Below are 22,376 nucleotides of genomic sequence, written 5' to 3'. Positions count from 1 at the left end.
CAGCTCTGGCAAAGAACTACTTGCATATTTGTGTTAAGACCTAGTGGTAGTTTGTGTTGTTTCTTTAACTTGAGCTTGTCAGGGAAGAGTCTTGTCTTTTCAGAAGATGAATCTGCAATACGCAAGGAGACTAAATCTAGCTGAAGAGAGAGAGAATTAAAGAACTAGATAGTCCTTGATTTCCTTTTCTAAGCTTTTTGAAACCAGTTCCACTCTGGTTCTCTTTCCACTTTAGTTACAAAAGCCAAGAAACCTCATTTTGCCTTTGATTTAAATGAGAAGTTGAATGTCTATTCTTTATAGTCAATCATTCCAAAAACAATGGTCTAACCCACCTTAGGCTTTTGTGGGGAGCAGAGGAGCAAGTATACATAGTAGCTGTCCTAGGGCTTCTCACATAAAGATCCTGACATTAGTTTTAATGGTGTGTTTGAAATTACTGAGTAGCTGGAATTTGTAGAAATGTTCTCTGTTTTCAAAGTCTCAATTCAAATGAGGTCTTGATCCCTCTCCAGGAAGCTTTAACTCTCTCCCTCTTGGCCCCTCTTTTCTATTTTTGCAACTAGTCTGTTTCTTTGCAATTGTTTGAAAATCACGATCGATTGATTGATGGATGTAAGTTTCTAGACCATGTCCACCTGTAATTGTTTACTCCTGTCTCATGCTCAGGGATCACTCCTGGCCAGGCTCCAGGGACCACATGGGATGCTGAGTATTGAAATAAGTGGACTGTATACAGGGCAAGTGCCCTACCTACTACAGTATCTCTTTAGCCCCAACTAATTATGTTCTCTTCTGATAGCTTTTGAACTTCTGGAGAACTGAAATGAGTCTATTCATCTCTCTGACTCTAGTATCTAACATTCTGGCATTTGGTCGGAAGTCAATAACTCTTGTTCCAGAAATAAGGATGTGAAGTGTGATCATCAATAAAGGTAGAAATAATAGGTAAAAGGTAAAAGGTAAAGGTCCTTCCGTTGTTCGTCGATTTGCTCGAGTGGGCCCAGTAACGTCTCCACTGGAGACTTTGTGATTACTGTGTTTGGCATATTGAATACGTCACGGGGAGCTTGCCAGGCTCTGCCGCGCGGGCGAGATACTCTCGGTAGCTTACCGGGCTCTCCGAGAGGGGCAGAGGAATCGAACTCGGGTTGGCCATGTTGGCTGCGTGCAAGGCAAATGTCCTACCGCTGTGCTATAGAATTTATCAAGCATATACTAAGCACTAAAACCTTACCTTATTATAATTAAATTTTCAGACTAACCCTTAACGGGCTATGATTTCATTTTTAAAGATGAGTGCAGGATGTCAAATTGAAACATCTAGCAGACGCAAACTCAAGATTTCATCCTGAACAAAATGACTCAAATATTAGGTATCTAATATTTTGAACAATGCACTGCAATAGCTCTCATAGAAGGCATTTCATTAAGTATAGCTATAATTAAATCATCTGATATTAGAGATGAGGAAACTTAGAGATCACTGAATTCTATCAAGAAATAGTTGAAGTCAAAGGTCAGAAGTGATTCTGTTCTCTGGTTTATAGAATAGCATATTTATACAGGCCTTTGACTCAGACTTTCTAAACCAAGGACCCCACCTCTTAAGCAAAGTGGATATTCCTTTGGACAAACCACAGTCCCTTCTTTCCAGGTGTAACTTGTGTTTGGAAGCCAAGAAAGCAAACCTCTGTGGTTCTCACCTGTTAAAATAGCCCATGAAAACATGCAAAGAACTCTGGGTCCCTCTCATTCTGCAGAGTACAGTGCAAACGTCACTTGCTCCAAGAAGTCGTTTCTGGTCTCTCCAAGGTCAAGTCTGTCTACCACAGTTCTCGATCATGACACTTCGCACTGCCAATGATCTGCGTGAAAACCTGGAGAGTGGGCAGTTAACTTGCTTCTCTGTAAGTTGCATGGGGACAGGATTCTAGTCAGTTTTGTTTTCCCATGTATTCGATAGATCCCAGCACACAAGGAGCACGCGAAAATATTTGTTGAATCATGGAAAGAATGAACTACATTAATGAATCAATGGTGCCAAGTCATCCCAGCAGGGTGCAACCTCTTTATGGTATGATCAGAGGTAGGAGGGCGAGCTTTCAAGAGTGCACGTGCGCGCGCGCACCCACACCCACCCACCCACCCACACACACACACACACACGTCCCTCGTCACCCCACCTCGCCCCCCGTAAAGTCAAATAAACATTTACACTTTGATTTCTACAGCGTTCTAGTTGGTGAGGAGGTCGGGAAGAAGTGGGCTGGGGAGGACCGAAGCAGGGAGGGGAAAGAGACCAGCAAGTGAGCTAGCAGTTAGCAGTTTTCAAAGGATGCTTTCAACTCCCTGGCCAGTCCCTGCGTGCTTTCCCCCTCCAAAGTGTTTCCAATTACTGTGGCACTCTCGGTATCTGGATCCATCTCCAGTGAATTCCTCTGCAGCTCCTGCCAGACATATGGGATCAATCAGGGCTCGGGCGCTGTTCGCTTGCTGCGGGAATGTTGACAGCCTGACAGACGCGGGGCTCTGGTGTCTTGGAATCTCCTAGCCTTTGGCTTGATCCGGGGAGAGCAGGAGAGGGGGGAGGAGAGAGATAGAGGCCGAGATAGAGGAAGGCGTGGAGAGAGGAGGGAGCGAGCGAGCGAGCGGGAAGCTGCAGATCTTGCTCGACTGCCCCCTTCCCTTCCAACGTTTTATAGGCTTCGGGGAGCGAGGGGAGGAGAGAGGGGGGAAAAGGGCCGGCTCGAGAAGGGTCAGAGAGTGAGTCCTCGGGCTGCCCACTGCAGCCGCGGTCCCGGAGCCGGATCAGAGGGTGCGAGCCCGGCCCCCGACGCGCGCCCCTCTCCGCCCGCCGCGCCACCGCGCGCACCGCTGCGCGCCCGGGATCTCCCCCGACGCGCCGGGCGCCCCGGGCCGCTCTGTGTCCGGCGCGATGTGGCCGCGCCTGGCCCTTTGTTGCTGGGCTCTGGCGCTCGTCTCGGGCTGGGCCACCTTCCCTCAGCTGCCCCCGTCGCGCAATTTCACTTTCCGCTTCTTCCCGGAGGCCGCGGCCGGGGCCCCGGGGCGGCTGCTGGCCGCGGCGCCCGAGCCCGGCGAGGACGCGGCGGCCGCCGGGAGCAAAGTGGAGCGGCTGGGCCAGGCGTTCCGGCGCCGCGTGCGGCGCTTGCGGGAGCTCAGCGAGCGCCTGGAGCTGGTGTTCCTGGTGGACGAGTCGTCGAGCGTGGGCCAAGCCAACTTCCGCAGCGAGCTCCGGTTCGTGCGCAAGCTGCTCTCCGACTTCCCCGTGGTGCCCAGCGCCACGCGCGTGGCCATCGTGACCTTCTCGTCCAAGAACAACGTGGTGCCGCGCGTCGACTACATCTCCGCGCGCCGCGCCCACCAGCACAAGTGCGCGCTGCTCGGCCGCGAGATCCCGGGCATCACCTACCGCGGCGGCGGCACCTATACCAAGGGCGCTTTCCAGCAAGCCGCGGTAAGGCACCCACCGCGGGTCCCCACTCCACCCCACACCCTCTATCCCCTGGGTCCTGTCCTCACGCCCCCACTGACTGCCCGGATCTGTCTCGGGGTTCAGGCTTGGGCAGACCCGAGTCTTCCCCAGGCAAACGTCCCTCTCCAGAAATCCGTACCTACTACCCCTCTAGGACTGGGGAGTGCCGGGGGGCTGATGGATTTTGAAGGGTGGGTGAGCTGTCAAGCTCCCTAAGTGGTCCTTGAGGACCCTTTTAAGGATGCTGGCGTACTGCAACGTGTCCAGACTGGAACAGGTGAGATTGTTTTAGGAAGAGGCTCTAAAGATGTGATGTAGAAATGGCCTGGGTATTTCTCCCAATGCTTAATTGTTGCGTGCTTTCCGTATACAGTTCAGCACGGGCCCTTCTGATTTTTTTGATCCGAGTCCCTTATAAGAAATTTTTTTCATGCAGTACCTGCTAGAGAGGCAGGCTGGAGGTGGGGGTAGCAGGAGGTATACCAGGGATTTGGGTGGTGGGACATGTACACTGGAGGGATGGGTGTTGGAGCATTGCACGGCTGAAACTCAATCATGAAAGCTTTGTAACTATCTCATGGTGACACGGTGATTCAAGTAAAGTGGAAGAGAAGGTCTATTTTAGGTGATGGATTGTTGCAAAAGTTAATTTTTTGGATTATGGAGTTATATATATATATATATATGTACATATATATATATTAGGCTAAAGAAAATCCGGAACGTGTAGAAATGTCAGGCACAAGCTGGTGTTTGTGGAATGAATGAAACGAAGTTGGAGGGGAAAGCATTAATCTCACTATTCTTACAAAGCCACTCTGCATGCTATTGAACGTTCACCTAGGGTGCAAACTGCTGTACAGACTTTTAACCAAATTGATGTCTCGCTGTTTTATGGTCTATATTTTCCATTTGTTATATCTTGATTTCATTTGTTGTTTCTTAGCATAGTGCTGTACATTAGCTGCATACCACTGAATGCTAATGCTGTGACTTTTACCAGTGAAATATTGTTGGACATACTGGTTTTATTAACCAAATTACAGTAGACACAAATATTCATGAACTCTTTTATTTACTTCTTTAGGGAGAATTTCTGTAAATTTTCTGCAAAGCTAGGAGCATTTGGAAGTGTGTGTACTGTATTGTTTACTTCATGGGGTTAGAGAAAAAATACAGCCAATAGGGTGCTTGCCTTGTAATGCTGCTATCCTGGAATCAATCAATGGCACCCATATGGTCCTCTGAGCTCTGCCAGGAGTGAACCCTGAGTGTTCAGAGTGTTAGTTACCCTAAGCTATGAGTAAGAGCTGAACTCTTGTGGGTGTGGCCCCCAAACAAAGCATATTGTCTAATTCTATATTTAGGGCTGTATAGTATACCACTGACGGAGTCTCATAGAAGTAAGTTGCCAGAGACTCACCAATAGCATATGCTATTATTTTTCACATTTTGCCAATTTAAGAAAAGAGGTATCATTTTAGTGGTTCATTAAAAAATACAATCAAGGATGAACATTTTCCAATTTGTTTTCTGGGTGTGCTATTTTTTTTTTTTACTGATAATTGCTGAGTCATTATTTTTTCCTCATTTTGCGTTTATGAATGTTACCTCCCTTAATGAATTGTAAAGGTTCTTTCTTTTTTTTTTATAATTTATTTATTTATTGAATCACTGTGGGAAAAGTTACAGAGCTTTCGGGTTTAGGTCTCAGTCATGTAAGTATCAAACACATTTCCCTTTACCAATACTTATTTTTAACCCCGAACCCCAATAGACCCCCACCTCCCACCCCTCCCAATTCTTGTGAGGCAGATGAGTTCTAGTTAATACTCTATCTACTTTGACTAGATAGATTGTTTCGATAGAAGATGCACAATTATTGTTTAGAGTTTACGACCCAGCCCCCACAATTAGACATGCTGAAACAGCGTTGTGAAATGATTTGCTTTCTACAACTTGGTTTAAGAATAAAATGATGTCACGCGGCCGCTATTGCGGCTGCACGGTTTTGAATTTCTGCTATTTTACTTATTGACCCTGGAAGAATTTCTATTAAAAGTTAGATAGTTAAGAGATTGGTTTCTGTGCCCTGGAGTCGTGGCCGTGCCGGAGAGCCGCTCGTGGGGGGCAGCCGGCGACCTCGGTGGGGCGTGGGGGACAGCCCAGAACGCCCCCCTTCCCATGAGGTCCCTGCCGCTCCCTCCGAGCCGGGCTCAAACCTGCTGTCCACAAGGCTCCCGTGCGGCCGCCATCTTTCTTTCCAGAGAGGAGCGGGCGAGGTTCTTTCTTTATAGAGTAAAGCCTGCTAGTCATTATTATATCTTGCAATCATTTCCCCCATTTCTTTTCCCTTTACTTTTGTTTATTAGAGCATTGTTATGCAATTTAAATATTTTTCTTTTTGGGTCACACCCAGCGATGTACAGGGGTTACTCCTGGCTCATGAATTACTTCTGGCAGTGCTCGGGGGACCATATAGGATGCTGGGATTCAAACCCAGTCGGCCGCATGCAAGGCAAACAAACGCCCTACCTGCTGTGCCCCACAATTAAAATTTTTATATACTCACATATATTAGATTTTGTGCTTAACTCTATTTGTTTTTAATTTTATTTCATTTTATTACTTATTTTGGGACTTTCGAGTCACACCTGGCGATGCTCAGGGGTTACTCCTGACTCTGCACTCAGGAATTACTCCTGGTGGTGCTCAGGGGACCATATGGGATGCTGGGAATCGAACCCGGGTTGGCCGCGTGGATGGCAAATGCCCTACCCGCTGTGCTATCGCTCCAGCCCCTATATTTGTTTGTAATTTTAAAAGCAAATCACTCCCCAAATTAGAGGCATGGTTTTCCATTTAACAATTTAAGCATTCTGTGCATATAGTATGACAAAGATCTCTAATTTTCTTTTGGGAGGAGGGGAAAGTTGTAAATAGTCAACCAGCTAGTTGTTCCAGCACCATTTCCTTAATAGCCACCCAGCTCTTTCCATGTAATCGAATGCGCTTTTACTTTTTTTCCCTTTTGCAGTGTCAGGAATTGAACCCATGCTTTTCATGTTCAGAGCATGTGTTCTGTCACTGGGACACAAACCTGGCCTTGAATGCACTTTTATTATGTACTAAATGCTTATAGAATTTTATCTCCTCATGACTTTCTAGTCAACCCTATTAACTATTAATCTTAAGCTTTGCCAAAATGATGTAATTATTATAGTTTTATAATATTATGATATTATCTTAGAAGTCAAATACTTTATAAAAACCAGTTTGTGTGACCACACCTGGCTGTGCTCAGGGATCCTCCTTGCAGGCCTCAGGGGACTATAAATGGTGTCAGGGATTGAGGCCAGGTCAGCAGCATGCAAAGCAAGTGCCCTACCTACAGTATTATTGCTTCAGCCCCATAAAATTCTATTCTTTTTAAATTAGGTCCTTGTATATTTATTACTTCATATGAAATAATCTTAACGTATTCTGAAAGAGAAACATTAAATACATTTTATTGGAGGGATAACAAGAGTTTGTTGTATAAGATAAAACACCAGGGTCTGAGAGAGAGTACAATGGGTAGGGAGTTTGCGTTGCATGCGGCTAACTTGGGTTTGATTCCTGACATCCCGTTTGGTCCCTGAGACCTGCCAGGTGTGATCCCTGAGCCTAGAGCCAGGAGTAAGCCCTGAGCAGCACCATGTGAAGCCCCCCCCCAAAAAAAAATTAATAAAATAATTTAAAACTTCCTGTAAATGGCACCAGTGTTTTGATATGTAGTTCCTTGACATTTTTGCAGTTGTCTGTTGACATATGTTTACACACATGTGTGTATATAATAGCTTTTACCATTAAGGGATGATATCCTAATTCTCTTCTATACATAGATTTTTATTCTATCTTATTTTCATATTTCTCTACATAATAAGAAATATGTCTCTGCATTGGTCTTTTCTTATAACCACATGGCATTGCATTTATTTCCATCATGTAATTATTCCCAAATTTTCAAGTTGTGGCTATACGCAACAACAGAGTTATGATTTTTGCCCATAACTTTAATAATTTTCTCAATGTAAATTCCTAAAGTGGCGAGTATTATTTCGTTGAAGAATATGCTCATTTTTACAGCAAGGCCTTTGATATGTTCTAAGTTCCTTGCCTTTTGTTCCAAGCAGTAATTGCACATAAATTCATGGTTAATACCTAGGATACAGATTGGTATAATTTGAATGACCTGGGTTCGATTCCACTGCCCTTCTCAGAGAACCTGGCAAGCTACCAAGAGTGTCTTGCTCACACGGCAGAGCCTGGCAAGCTCCCCATGGCGTATTCGTATGCCAAAAACAGTAACAACAGGTCTCACAATGGAGACGTTACTGGTGCCCGCTCAAGCAAATCAATGAACAACGGGAAGACAGTACTACAGTGCTACAGTGCTACTCTAATTTTATATACAAAAATGGAGCTTTAACAATAAAAGTGAACAGTTTTTAAAAATTGATGTTGGTCACATATAGTGCGTCTTTTTCAATATCCACTAATATATTTTGGGATTCTCTTTTTGTCATTTGAGCATGGTTCTTATTCGTGTTACTTTGTTTTGCCCTTTCACGTTCATAGTAAACCTGCCTCTGTCAAGTAAGTGGTGAAGATTTTTTTTGTCCCTGTTTCATTTGCCTTTTAATCTTGCTTTGATGACAGCTTATATCAAGTCATCAGTCAATTGAATCCCTGTTTCTTTTCATTTGTGCTTTTAAAAGTTAACTTTCTATGAACATTGTAAGGAATCTGCCTGTAAGTCATGAAATGACTCCATAAAGGTGCTTAGTATGTCATTGCTCCAGGGACCATGATGGTCTGACCCAGCTTTCTTTGGTCTCCACTCTAAGTGCTCTTGAGGTTCTAATGACTGGCTTTTCATCAAGTCAGTGCCCGTTCCATCAGCCAAGAACCCCCCCCCCCCTGGTGTCAAGGAAAAACTTGCCATATGTTTGGTTTGGACAGGTTTCGCCAAGATCCTCTGAATTCTGTTGATCCACAGTAGTTCATGAGTCAAGTACACATTGATTGCCCCGAGAACTACACTGTCATCTGCCTTTTTCCAAATTCTACATCCTGTCTTATACAGTGTAAATGCCAACTCAGTTCCCAGTGCCTTTTATCAGCCTAGGTCCATTTGTGATTCCTCTGTAATAGGTAGAGATTTCTCAGAAGTTTGTAATTGAACTTACCCTGCATTTTATTTTTCTTTTCTTATTTTGCTTGGGTTATAAGAAGGTGCAGGAGAGGGTCATCTGGATTCAGTCCCTAACTAACTCAGAAGCCTACTTTATTGTGACATGTCTTTATTGGAACATATCCAACCCTCTGAAAACATTCTCAGATCTAAATAAAATATGGAATTTAGAGAAAGTTCATAGATGATCAGTGTATAGACATGGCTCTAGCAGAGACTAGACTTTGTTTTTTGTTTAGAGTTCAGTAGGTACGTTTCATAGCAGACTCAATTTGAAAATGTTAATGTGAGTAGTTTGGGTTTTGATATAACACTTATTATACATTTTCTCATGGAAATGATGCAGGTTGTTAGATTCCTAGGGGTATGTGAATGATAAACTTAATAAAACAGTGCCATCTGACCCAGAAGTGAAATTAAAAATCACTATACACACACACACACACACACACTTTTTTGCTTTTGCACAGGGGTTACTTCTGGCTCTGCACTCAGGAATTACTCCTGGTGGTGCTCAGGAGACCATATGGGATGCTGGGAATTGAACCCGGGTCAACCGCATGCAAGGCAATTGCCCTATCTGCTGTACCATCAGTCCAGCCCCCCCCCAATCACTGGATATCTTTGAGGTATTAATTACTTTCCTCAGAAAGCATAAGTCTTTCCAACATTTTCTGTTTGAAGCTGAATTCCTATCAACTAAATGCAGAGATAAACACAGCATATGAATATATGTAACTGTAGCACACTGTTGCACTGTCCTCCCATTGTTCATCAATTTGCTCGAGCGGGCACCAGTAATGTCTCACAACAAATTGTGAGACTTGTGGTTACTGTTTTTGGCATATCGAATACGTCATGGGTAGCTTGCCAGGCTTGCCATGTGGGTGAGATACTCTCAGTAGCTTGCCAGGCTCTCCAAGAGGGTCGGAGGAATCGAACCCAGGTTGGCCACGTGCAAGGCCTACCACTGTGCTATCACTCCAGCGCAGTATATGTAACATAGTTGCATAAATACAAGTACAGGGCTGGAGAGATAGTACTGTAAATAGGGTGCTTGCCTTGCAAGTGCCTGGCCTAGAATAGATCCCTGGCACTCCATATGCCCTTTGAGTACCACCAGGAGTGATTCCCAAGCACAGCTGGGCATGGCCCCAAAACAAAAATAAATTAAATTCTTAACTTCCCTTTATAATTTGTACACACTGCACTCCTATGTAAAACATACAGATACAGAAGTTCCTTTATCATTGTGGTACTTGCCGTTATCTTTAGCACATTGGATTGACTGAAATCAAATCAAAAGAAAAGGATTACCATCCCTCCATGTTTGGATTTGGTATCAGACTTGCACAACTTGCCGGGGATTATATATGCTGATCAATAACGTGTTCTGTTGGAATAGATTAACTGTAGCGTTAAGTCTTTTATTTTTCCTTTTAGATATCACAGCCTAGCAATCATCAAAGTGTACAAACACTAAAGAAGTGAAATATGTAGTAGGATCAAGTTCTTTCAGAGACACGATTGATAGAATGGATCAGAGCCCCTCAGAAGTATCTGACTAAACGAGCATCATTATCTTCCATTAGCTAGATATCTGTTAAACAAACAGATGCTATGAAGTTCCTTTGGAAAAAGAAGTCTGCTTTCTTCATGGTCCTAGAGTTCCAGAAATATGATCTTCTGGTGGGGAATGTGCTGTTTTGCCAAAAAACTGGCTTTAGCTGGCTAGAGTGCTGGGGCTCAAAAGAAAAGCTTGCCTACAGCCGCAGGGAAGGAGCCCAGACATATGACCAGATTCACACACATTCACACCTTTACCTAGAAAGTAATCTGCTCTCTTAGCCTCATGGGAATGAACAGCCACATTTGCTTTCTAAGTTTTATAATAAAATCCAGACATGTTGGGTGCCACTAGATTAAAATCTTCATTTATAATATTAGGACACTCATTTGGTTTCTTATACAGTAAACCTGTAATAATCTTTTCAGTGATGCTTCTGATGATCCAGATGCTGAAGAAAGAAGGAAGGTTTAGTTTTTCCTCTTTAGTAGGGACACTGAGTTGCACTGTGCTGTAGCACTGTCCTCCACTTGTTCATCGATTTGCTCGAGTGGGCACCAGTAACGTCTCCATTGTGTTTGGCATATCGAATACATCACGGGTAGCTTGCCAGGCTTTGCCGTGTGAACAGAATGCTCCCTGTAGCTAGCTGAGCTCTCCCAGAGGGGCGGAGGAATAGAACCCGGGTCGGCCTCGTGTAAGGCAAACGACACTGAGTAGTTGTGGATTATTGTGTAGTACAGTGGATTCAGCTATCCCAGACTTTCAAATAATCATTAATTAAGTTTTTGCAGGAGGAGTTTCCCCCAGGGCAATCATTATCCCTGCTGGGGTGGGAGGGGGCGTGGGGGGGGGGCAATCAGTGCTTTGCCTGGTAGTTATGTGGGTCGCACAACTCAGAGCCTTTCCATGCCAAGCAAGCACTTCAACTGTTTGAACCCATTCTTTAGTCCTTACAATGTAATTTAGATTTTAAAACTTTGCTCATTACTGTAGAAACTAAGTTGGTTTTTGATGCCAAAACAATATATTTATCAATGTATATCTGAAAATCATCTCACTTTTGTGTTCCATTAACTTTTAAATAATTTCATACTACCATGATTTCTCCCAGAACACCTTTCCTAATCTCATAAGTAAGTATAAATGAATAAATGTATCTTCAGGACATAACGTATATCCAGATCTTGTATATTTTCCAGGCAAAACAGCAGTGAAGTTCTTCTTTTGAAAAGAAAAAGCAAATAATTCTCAAGTGACTGGATCTTGAGTTCAAAAATTGGATTTAGATTTGAATTCAGAAATCAATGAAAAATTGAACTTTTGCATGCCTTTCATTTATTAGCCTTGTTTTTCCTTGATTGTTCTTCTGTGTTCTAGCATGGCCCTCTCAGTGACAACGTGAGATTCACAATTCCTCCAGGTTTGCCTTTAGCCTTTGTTTTTTTTTCTTTTTTTTATTAGTGAAACACCATGAAGTACAGTTGTAGATTTACAATTTTTTGTGCTTGGGTTTGATAGCCTTTGTTTTTAACCCAATGAATTAGCCAGGAGTAAATTTAACTGGATGTAATGAAAACTTCTCACATTTTACTGGTTTTAGCATAAGCATAAGAAGCATTTATTTCTTAAATTTTCTTAAGTAGAAAATTTCTGAACCAGCGTGACTGTTCTATGTCTTCCGGGATCAAGAATCTCATTCAGCTGTCCATCAGTTTCAGAATACTTCAGTATGGGACATCTGTTAGAACTCCTACAGCAAGCAACTTGTTCCAGACACCAGAAAGGTGAAAGGGCAAATGAAGGCACATCACTTGTTAAGGAAACGCTGTGGCAATTGACACAATACTTCCAAGTGTGTTTTGCTGGTGAAAACTTGCTTCCATTCCCATTCTTAATTTTCACAGAGCTTTTAAAGAGGCAGGAGAGGATGGATTCTGAGAAGGTAATGAGTGATGATAATTTGACCCAATTCAGAATGGAAGAGTGAGGACTCAACTTACTAAAAAAAGGGGGGAGGGGGGCTCTTAGTCCTTAGCTAGAAATGTTTTGTTTAGTAAAGATCTGTTGGAGTTCCTGACTAATCTCTTTAATCTTTGGCAACAGAAACTTCCTATGGTAAGTTTCTCAGAGGCCAGAAGCTCCCAAACTGCGTTGTTTGGAAGCTTATACAAAGAACAATTATATGAATAGTGGCAGGGGAAACACTGCACAGTAAAGCTAGTATCTTAGTATTAATTGAGTAAATCTAAATTAATAGAAAAATGTGATCCTCTTTGGCTTTTATAGAAAAGCAGCCAGGATAGGAAACCTCTATATTAAAATAATTTACAAGGTGGGAATATTGCTCAAAGGTAGCAAATATGTTTTGTCTGTGTGAGACAAGGTTTGATTCCTGATATCAGAAGAATCATTCATTAAAATTAAAATCCTTTTATTGCATTGTATCTGCCCTTCCCAGAGTCATATGAGGAGTTGATTTCTGGCATAAAATCTGCTTGCAATGCAGTAATCTACTCTAGTTTGGAGAACGACTTTGAGTGAGAAAAATGTCAGATACTTATGTAGGATGCCGTTAGGTTGCTTCCTTTGAAAAGAATGATAGAAAATAAAACGTGGGACATGTTTTTTATCAGTCTCTATGAGAATATCTTTAAAGTACTTACTTTATGCTAACGTGTCTCTCCCAAAAGGTCATTACAGTGGTTGTTATTTTATTTATACAGAGAGTTAAGCAACAAAGATGCTTCTAATTAAGAGCTTATATTTCATTATATTTCACATCTGTAGTAGGTCAATTTGAGCTTAGATTTTAATTATTACATATGTTGAACTAATGGTAGCTACCTTGTTTCAGATGAAATAATGTAATTCAAATTTTTAAAAAAGTGTCTACGCATGACTAATGAGAAACATCTTAATTGAAGTTCTTAGTGCTAATTGCACATCTGAAGCATTTACTGAGAAACATTAATTAATATGTTTAGCCATTTACTCAATAAAATATACTTTGTATTTTTTACTGTTGTAAGTTACTGCTGGAGTGTAAATACATATATATGCATATATATCATGAATTTTATACTTAAAAAAATTCCTGCTGAAAAGCTCCCATTAACCTTGATTCTCTGATTTTTGATGGTGGGGGTGGGGTAGGGCAGAAGGGAGGTTAAGTCTACACCCAGCTGTACTCACAAATTATTTTGGACTGTGCTTAAGGAGTCACGACTGTCTGGGTTTGGGGGACCATATGCAGTGCCAGGAATCAAACCCAGGTAGACCATAGTTCACGGCAAGCAGTTTATCTACTGTACTATTTTCTCTCTGGCCCCGTTGCTTTAGTTCTTTAATGTCTATTGGTACCAACTCAATAAAGAATATACTAATTTATATTTTGCTAGTGCAAAATATAATTTTTAATTGCAAAGATGATGCTCAAGATTTTAACCCTTGAGAACGTTAGAGTCTTTTCTGTAGTATAGCTTTGCTTTAAGAAAGAAAATGATGCTTTGGAACTAATCAGCAAGGAATTGAAGTAAACACTTAATAATTTTTTTCCTGTCCAATGTAAAGTACTGCAGCAGTGAATCCACCAGGATTGGAAAATTGTGCTGGGTTAAGCATGCACCCTAGAGACCCTGTTACTCATTGCTCAGCCATCCCTCTCCTCTCTTGGTGACACGGTGAACCTTGAGAAGCCAAATCACGTAGAAATCAGCATATTTCTATGCCAAGGAGTGTGATTGCATCACTGCTTAGCAAACCACCTGGAGATTTTGACATAGAACAGAGAGTTGAGGTCACTGAGAGTTGAATAATGGGTTTCATCACCTTTCCAGGCTGGCAAACAACATATATGAGAGATGCTGACTTCTGTTTTTTTTTATTCTTACTGGTAATCATTATCAAACAACATTCACAGGTCCCTGAGTACTGAGCCAGAAGTAAACTGGCGGAGCACAGCTGGGTGTAGCCCTCTCCAAAAGCAAAGACAAAAAAAAAAAAACCCAAAAAACAGATAGAACTGACAGGCAGATGACCCCATGCAAATAAAATCAGTCCTGCAAAGAACCCATCTCACAATCAATTCTTCTCTTGCCATCAGGCATTATTGTTACTGTGATTTTTGTTCTGTTCATTAAATCAGCATCCATCTGCTTGATATTGCTGATGGCTCGGAGGGCTCAGGCACAGATAAATGTGGTGTTTGATAACGTGTTTGATTTGACTTACACATTTTGACCTGCACCAATGGAGTCCCCATCTGCAAATAAATCCTTCTCTCCCTCTCACACACACATACACTCTCTCTGTCTCTCTGTCTCTCTCTCTCTCTCTCAAGGGGGGAGGATACCTACCTGTGCTCAGAGTATACTCCTGACTCTTGTTCAGAGATCACCCCTATCAGGGCTCAGGGGTGACCATAGGTGGTGCTTGTGATTGAACCTGGGTTGGCTGCATGAAAGGAAAGTGCTCTACCTGCTACATTATCTCTCCCATCTTTGACTTTTTAAATTTTATTTATTTATTGAATCATCGTGAGACAGTTACAAAGCTTTCGTGATTGAGTTTCAGTCATACAATGATCGAACATCCCTCCCTCCACCAGTTTACATTTCCCACCATCATTGTCCCCAGTATTTTCCCCCTCCATGCCACCCCTACCCCACCTATCCTCCTGCCTCTATGGCAAGCATTTTCCTTCTTACTCTCTCTCTAATTTGGGGCATTAAGGTTTGCAATACAGATACTGAGAGGCCATCGTGTTTGGTCCTTTATCTACTTTCAGCAAACATCTCCCATCCCAAATGATCCCTCCAACCATCATTGACTTAATGGTCCCTTCTCTATCCCAACTGCCTTCTCCCCCAGCACTTGAGACAGGCTTCCAACCATAGAGCAATCCTTGTGGCCTTCCTCTCTACTGTTCTTGGGTTTTAGTCTCATACTATGTTATTTTATATCCCACAAATGAGTGCAGTCATTCTATGTCTCTCTCCTTCTGACTCATTTCACTTAGCGTGATACTCTCTGTGTCCATCCACTTATAAGTTAATTGCATGACTTCATTTTTTCTAACAACTGCATAGTACTCCATTGTGTAGATGTACCAAGGTTTCTTTAACCAGTCATCTATTTTCAAAACTCAGGTTGTTTCCAGGTTCTGGTTATTGTGAACAGTGCTGCAATGAACATACAAGTGCAGATGTCATTTTTATTGTGCTTTTTTTTTTTCTTCCCAGAGGTACATTCTCAGAAGTAGTATTGTTGGGTCATATGGAAGCTCAATTTCTAGTTTTTTGAGGAATGCCCATATTTTTTTCCATAAAGGCTGGGCCAGTTGGCATTCCTACCAACAATGAACGAGAGTCACTTTCTCCCCGCATCCATGCCACCCCTGGCTATTCTTGTTCTTTTTGGTGTGTACCAGTCCCTGTGGTGTAAGATGATATTTCACTGATGTTTTGATTTGAGTCTCTTTGATATTTAGCAATGTAGACCATTTTTTTCAGGAAGTTTCTGTTTAATTCTCATTTTTTTATGGGTTGGAGTTTTTTTTCTTGTAAAATTCTACCAGTGTCTTATATATTCTGGATATTAACTTCTCATCTGATGGGTATTGGGTAACTAATTTTTCCCATTCTATGGGCTGTCTCTATATTTTGGTAACCTTTTATTTTGCAGTGCAGAAGCATCTTAGTTAATGTAGTCCCATCTGTTTTTCTTTTTTCCAATTGCTTGGTCAGTGGTGTTTCATCTTTAAAGATGCCGTTAGCCTCAATGTCTTGAAAGGTTCTGCCTACATTTACATCCATGTACCTTATGAATTCAGGTTTGATATTGAGGTATTTGATTCATTTTGATCTGAGTTTTGTGTCTGGCTTGAGACAGAGGTCTGAGTTCATTTTCTTTGCATGTAACTGTCCAGTTTTCCCAGCACCACTTGTTTAAGAGGTGTCCCTTGCTCCACTTCACAATTCTTGCTCCTTTATGAAAGATTAAGTGATCATATATTTGAAGATCTGTGTCAGGATATTCAACTATATTTCACTGGTTTGCAGGTCTGTTTCTAATCTAATACCATGCTGTTTTAATTACCACTGCTTTATAGTACAGTTGGAACTTGGGGAAAGTGATATCACCTTTCTTTTTCCCAAGAATTGCTTTAGCTATTTGAGTCTCTCCCACCTTTAAATTCTTCTAATTTAATTCCCATACTATAGACTCTACCTTTCCAAATGAATCTAAAATTGATTTTGAAGGAAATTAAGCAGTGCTTGTTTTTTAAGGTACTACTTCTTGCCAAGATTTCTCTTTCTTTTCACAATTTCTTACTTGGCTTTTAATGTTTAATCAAAAACAAATATTTCAGGTGATTATTATTCTAGCTATCAAGAAAGATGCAAAAAGGTGTCATTTATGTGTAAACAATATGAAGACCTGTATTTGAAGTATTTGCATCAGGGTGTTATGTTAAGTCTCTTGTCCAAGATTTGTCACCATGATCCATGACTTAAACTAAAGAAAACAATCTTTTCATATTTTAAAAAGAGCCACCAACAATAGAAGATTGTACATACCCCTGGTATAATTCCCTTGGGAAACAATGGGACCCAGAATAAAATTCAAGCCCTAAAATAATTTTGACAGAGAAGAATCCATGGGCACTTTTAGACCTAGTTTCATAAGTCACTGATAAGGGTTGCTTCCTGGAGAGTGTTAATTCACTGTCTTTCTCTCCTGCCTTCCAAAAAGGCAAAAAAAAATCTCCCAGCACCAAAGAAAACCCTGAAATAGATACAGGCACTATCAATCAGAGTAGGAACTTGAGACCAGGGAGACTAAGACAAAGTCAATGGAAAGAGCACTCAAGGAACAACCTATCTATATTGGGCAAAGCAAAAGGCTTCCCTGTATGAAGGGGAGTCATGAAAAATAACTGGACTTGTGGACCAAGAAAGATAATGCCAGAAATAGAGAATTACTTGGTGGTTCTCGAAATGGGATCTGAGAAAAGATGGAGAGTTCTCCAAAGAGGGCCCACAGTGGTAGTTCATAAACACAGAAAATACTGGTGATTTAGTGTTTCTTTTCACTTTTTCTCTTTCAGAGTTTTCTCTTTCTCACAGAGTTTCAAGCCAAAGACCCAACACCTGAATATAATTGGCCAGGTCCTTTCAGAAATTTTTGAAGAGACATTTATATTAACCTATTTGATATTTTCCCCAAATGTGGGTAAACTAGGATAAATATCAAATTATATAAAGAAGTAGGTGAATATGGTACTTAACTCTTACACAGAAACTGTTATCTAAGGTACAGTGTCTCTCTCTGCTTGGTCACAGAAGCCACATCTTATTTGAGCTTATACCTGCTATTCCAAAATGGTATTCATTGAGGTGTTAGAATTTTTGAAAAGGCATATCTTTGTATTTTTTTTTATTAGTGAAATACCATGAGGTACAGTTGTAGATTTACAAATTTTTGTGCTTGGATCTCGGTCATACCACGATCAAATACCCATCCCTCCACCAGTGCCCATTTTCCACCACCAGGATAATATCCCTCCCCCCATCCCCCCATCCCCCCATCCCCCCCACCACTGTGGCAGGGCATTCCCTTTTGTTCTCTCTCTCCTTTTGGGTGTTGTGATCAGCAAAAGAGGCATTGAGTGGCTAACATGTTCAGTCCAGTCTACTTTCAACCTGCATCTCCCCTCCTGGGGTATTCTAGGGGAAAGGACAATTCAGATAGAAAGGGGAACACCAAGTGGAGGATCTTTGTATTTTTAATGTTAGTAATCAGGAATAATAATGTACTGCTGGGTTAGTTTCCAATTAAACCTAAGAGATAGATATGGCATCTTCTCCAAGAAATAGCCAGTGGATTCTTGTCTTTTTAAATTCTTGATTATAGTCATTTTAGCCAACATGTCCCTCAGCTCATTTTCCCTGGGGATCATGGTCAAGTGTTGAGTAGCTCTCAGACATGCCTGAATCCCTGTCTTCGTATCCCCCTCCTAAAACTGGTCCAGGAGGCAAACCGCACTGCTCTCTACCCATTAACTTTTGGGACAGTCTGCAGGCCTCTGAGGTTCTATTTTGGTTCCTCTCTCCACATCCTGTGAACATGGCCCTTTGACCACACCCATAATGTCATTCTTATGACACCACTGATTCAAGTGGGTCCTTTCCCCCCCCTTTGGTTTGGGGCCATGCCATGTGGTGCTCATCGATGACTCCTGATAGAGCTTGGAGGGGACCATAGGTGGTATCAGGGAATGAACTTGGGTCAACCATGTGCAAGGCAAGTTCCCTATCTGCTTTACCATCTCTCCAGCCCTCTGCTTGGAGCTGGTTACCATCTTGACTCAGGTAGAGTTGTATGGTTATTGGTTAGAGACTCACAATTTTCCCTGGTCTTCCATACTACCTTGTCAGTTATGACAAATATGATTGCTTGTCATCATTCATGCTCCAAATGAAATGTTGGTTTTATGGTAATTGGTTTATTTACTTGACAGAGCCATTAAGTCAGTCATATTAGCAATAATGAGTAATGACTGCCGCTAGATAACAGTCCAAGCAGTTTCCTTAGCTGAACTCATTGATCTTTGTATTAGAAAAACCTCTTCAGTTAGATTATTGTTATTGTTATTCTTGTTTATTGTTCTTGTTGTTGCTGTTGCAATTCCCCAAAGTAGAGATGAAGAAACTGAGGCAGAGAAAATGTAAGTAACTGACCTCCCAACTAGTGCTCAGAGTACCCAGAGTCAACTGAAAAATACTCAGCGTAATGGGCTGCATGGTTTGATGTTGGGATGCTGAAATGTCCAGGACTTGACAGGGATCTCATGCACACAAAATATGTACCCTTGCCTTTCCTCTGTACTATCTGGGCAGAGCACTTAGGAGGTGAAAGAGCACCGATATCTACTCACCAGCTGCAAAAGCATGGAACAAAGCTAACTATAAGGTGGACTTGGGTATGTCAGTGACCATGCTAAAAACCAAGTTCTGAGTAGCCCCAGAACTATAAGGAGAAAATATTTGGAGACTGTCCTTAGAACAAAGACTATCTACCCCTAGTGATAACCCCCAGTGATCACTCTTAACTCACTCCCATCCATCACCCCTGTTTAGTCTAGGGAATTGTTTCCCATGCCTTTATATGTACTTCAATCACATTGACTAACATCACCTATCTTAAGGACCATAGTTTGTTTGTACCAATCATTGCAGAGACCAAACCATGTCGCCAGTGAAAGATTCACCAAGTCTTCTATTTGCAATTATCTTGGTTTTATTTTTTTAATTCTTAGGTTCCTTTAATCTAAGATCTGTATTTAACTGCATGTCCTTCATTAAAATAAAAATGTAATTCAGTAAAATACCTCTCAAAATAATCATAAAAGGTAAAGGTAAAGGTAAAGGCCCTCCCGTTGATCGTCGATTTGCTCGAGCGGGCCCAGTAATGTCTCCATTGGAGACTTTGTTGTTACTGTGTCTGGCATATCGAATACTCTCGGTAGCTTGCCGGGCTCTCCGAGAGGGGCGGAGGAATCGAACTCGGGTCGGCCATGTTGGCCGCGAGTAAGGCGAACGCCCTACCACTGTGCTTTTAAAGTTCTGTTTTAAAAAATATGGGGAGTTGCTCACATGTCTGTTTCCAGGGCTTACTCCTGGCTATGTGCTCAGGGATCACTTTTGGTGGTGTTTAGGGAAGAGATGTTCAATCCCTGAGCCTGGTATTGAACCCAGGTTGGCTGACAAGTGCCTTACCCACTGCACTGCTTCAGGGGCCCTTAAGTTTTTAAGTTTGTAGATGAACTTGGTTTATGCTAAACCTCAGGATGAAGCAGATTTTTTCCAACTAAATTCAATTTAATACAAGCTGGGAGTAATTGAATAATTTTCTTATGCTTCATCATTTTTCTGTGTTTTTTCATGGGCCACACAATTTCAAATATACACAAAATCCACTTCATGACCATTTTAGTAATATTTTATTTTATATTTTAAATTTTATTAAGACCCTGTGATTTACTAAGTTGTTCATAATAGAGTTGTTTCAGGCATATAATTTTCCAACACAGTCCTATCACCATTGTCCCTTTTCCTCCACCAGTATCCACAGGTTCCCTGCCACCCCTCAGTATGCTCCTCTGAAGGAATTAAACAAATTTATTTTATATTTCTTACTCCAAGAAAACTTACAGAAATTCCAGTGGAATTATCATAACATAAATCTATGGAACTCAATTTGTAGTGATTGATTACTATATGATTTTAACCTTTGTAAATAAATGAATTTGAATCATTTAATACAATATAGTATACAGACTATTCTCATTTTATAATTTTTCAATTCTTGAATCTTAAAATATTGCCTTAAATTTTATTTTGTATTTGTATCTTATTATGGTAATCACATCTTTTTTGTCATAAATAAAGCTTTACTCCCCCCACCCCACCTTGACAGACATATAACATTTCATATTACTTGGTCCAAAAAAAAACCTTCAAAGAATGACAAGAATTAAAAAATTAACCTTAAAAGAATCAAGGAACTATCATAAAACAATGAAAGTAAATTTGTGATAATAAATTTTTATGTTTTTAAACTTTCTTAATCTAGTAGAGGACAGCCATATATGCCAACAGTGAGTGCCATATTCATTGCCACATGATGGGAAGTTTATCCTGTCCTTTACAAGAGCTCTTTTAATGCTTTTTGAAAAACTTGTTTCAAGGCAGTGAATTCCCTAAGCTGTTGCCTCTCCATAAAGTTCTGTATAGTGACTTCAAACCTGAATGATAATCTAGCTGGTTGGAGTATTCTAAGTGAGGCGTCTCATTTTGTTGACTTTCTGTACTGTATCCTTCCATATTCTTAAGGCTTGTAGAGTCTCATTTGATAGATCCATTGTATATTTAATGGGCTTTCCCTTGTATATATGTTCCCATTATATAAAAAAATCTTGCTGTGTTCAGTATTCTGTATCTATCTTTGAATTTTATCATTTTGAGTATAATGTCTTGCATTTTTTCGGATTGGGTCATTTTTCACTGGGACACTTCTGGATTTTTGGATCTTGGTGTCTATAATCTTCAGCTCTGGGAAGTTCTTATTAATAATTTCTTTAACTATTGCTTTATTATTACATTTACCTTCCTGTTTTTCAAGGACTCCATTCATTATTGTCACTCCTGAACTATTTTAGTAATATTTTTGATTAATAAAATTTCATATCACTCTCACTTTTTATATCACCTCCCTACTTGTCAATTGTTAGACAATGTTTTCCTCCAAATATTTTAAGCAATGAACTAGATTCTTTCATATTTAAGGAATGTTATCACTGTCCTAAGTGTATAATTAAATTATAAAAATTGTTAAAACCACAAGACCATACTTCATTGAAAGTGATTTTTAAAGTCATGTTCTTTGCCTGAGTCATTTGTATAATCATAAGCTTGTATCCAAGTATCATTTGAAATGGGCTTACTTTTTTCTTTGACTGCCTGATATGAGGCACATGAATAAGTTCTCTAGTATCTTTTACTTTCTTGACTGTCACTTGGTTATATTTTATAGGCACTTAATATGTCAACTAAAATACTTTTATAGATTTATTCACAACAATGATAATAACAGACAAATCTGATTTTATTATCTTCTAATAAATTATGAGTGATGTCATGAATCCATTCATTTTCATTTGGATCCTGATGACTATTTTTTACTCTGCTGATTTTATTTATTCCCAGTACATTTATAGAATGGATGGTGGAATTTGGCATATTAGAATTTTATTTAGTCTTGTGAGTGCTTTTTCTGTTTTTTGAATAATGTGAGTCAAGTCTACTGCTCATCAACTTCTGTGAACACTATTTCCCAATTTGGTGTATGGTCCCTATGGGTTCATATCAAAACGATTTGTGTAATGTTTAGTTACTGGAGCATGTGTGTGGGTGGAATAACCCTATGACCATTAAACTGAGATCAAGTTCTTTTTTGACCCTCTGCTTCTCCTGTGATTTGGCTAGACTAGAATAAATAGTCTAAATGTTACT

The 22,376-nt window shown here is 40.8% G+C and overlaps 1 protein-coding gene across 1 annotated transcript in view; it reads left to right on the top strand.

The window, feature by feature from the left end:
- Positions 1-2,938: 2,938 nt before the first annotated feature.
- Positions 2,939-22,376, top strand: part of SVEP1 (sushi, von Willebrand factor type A, EGF and pentraxin domain containing 1) — a 226,694-nt gene continuing 207,256 nt past the window's right edge. The window contains exon 1 of the mRNA XM_056117162.1: positions 2,939-3,478. Within this exon, the coding sequence (XP_055973137.1) occupies positions 2,939-3,478 (540 nt within the window). The remainder of the gene's footprint in view (positions 3,479-22,376) is intronic.

This window comes from Sorex fumeus, unplaced genomic scaffold, assembly GCF_029834395.1.
Source record: "Sorex fumeus unplaced genomic scaffold, SorFum_2.1 ptg000034l, whole genome shotgun sequence".
Taxonomy (NCBI): Eukaryota; Metazoa; Chordata; class Mammalia; order Eulipotyphla; family Soricidae; genus Sorex; species Sorex fumeus.
Note: the sequence above shows the minus strand (reverse complement) of the source record. Positions and strands in the feature narration are given on the sequence as shown.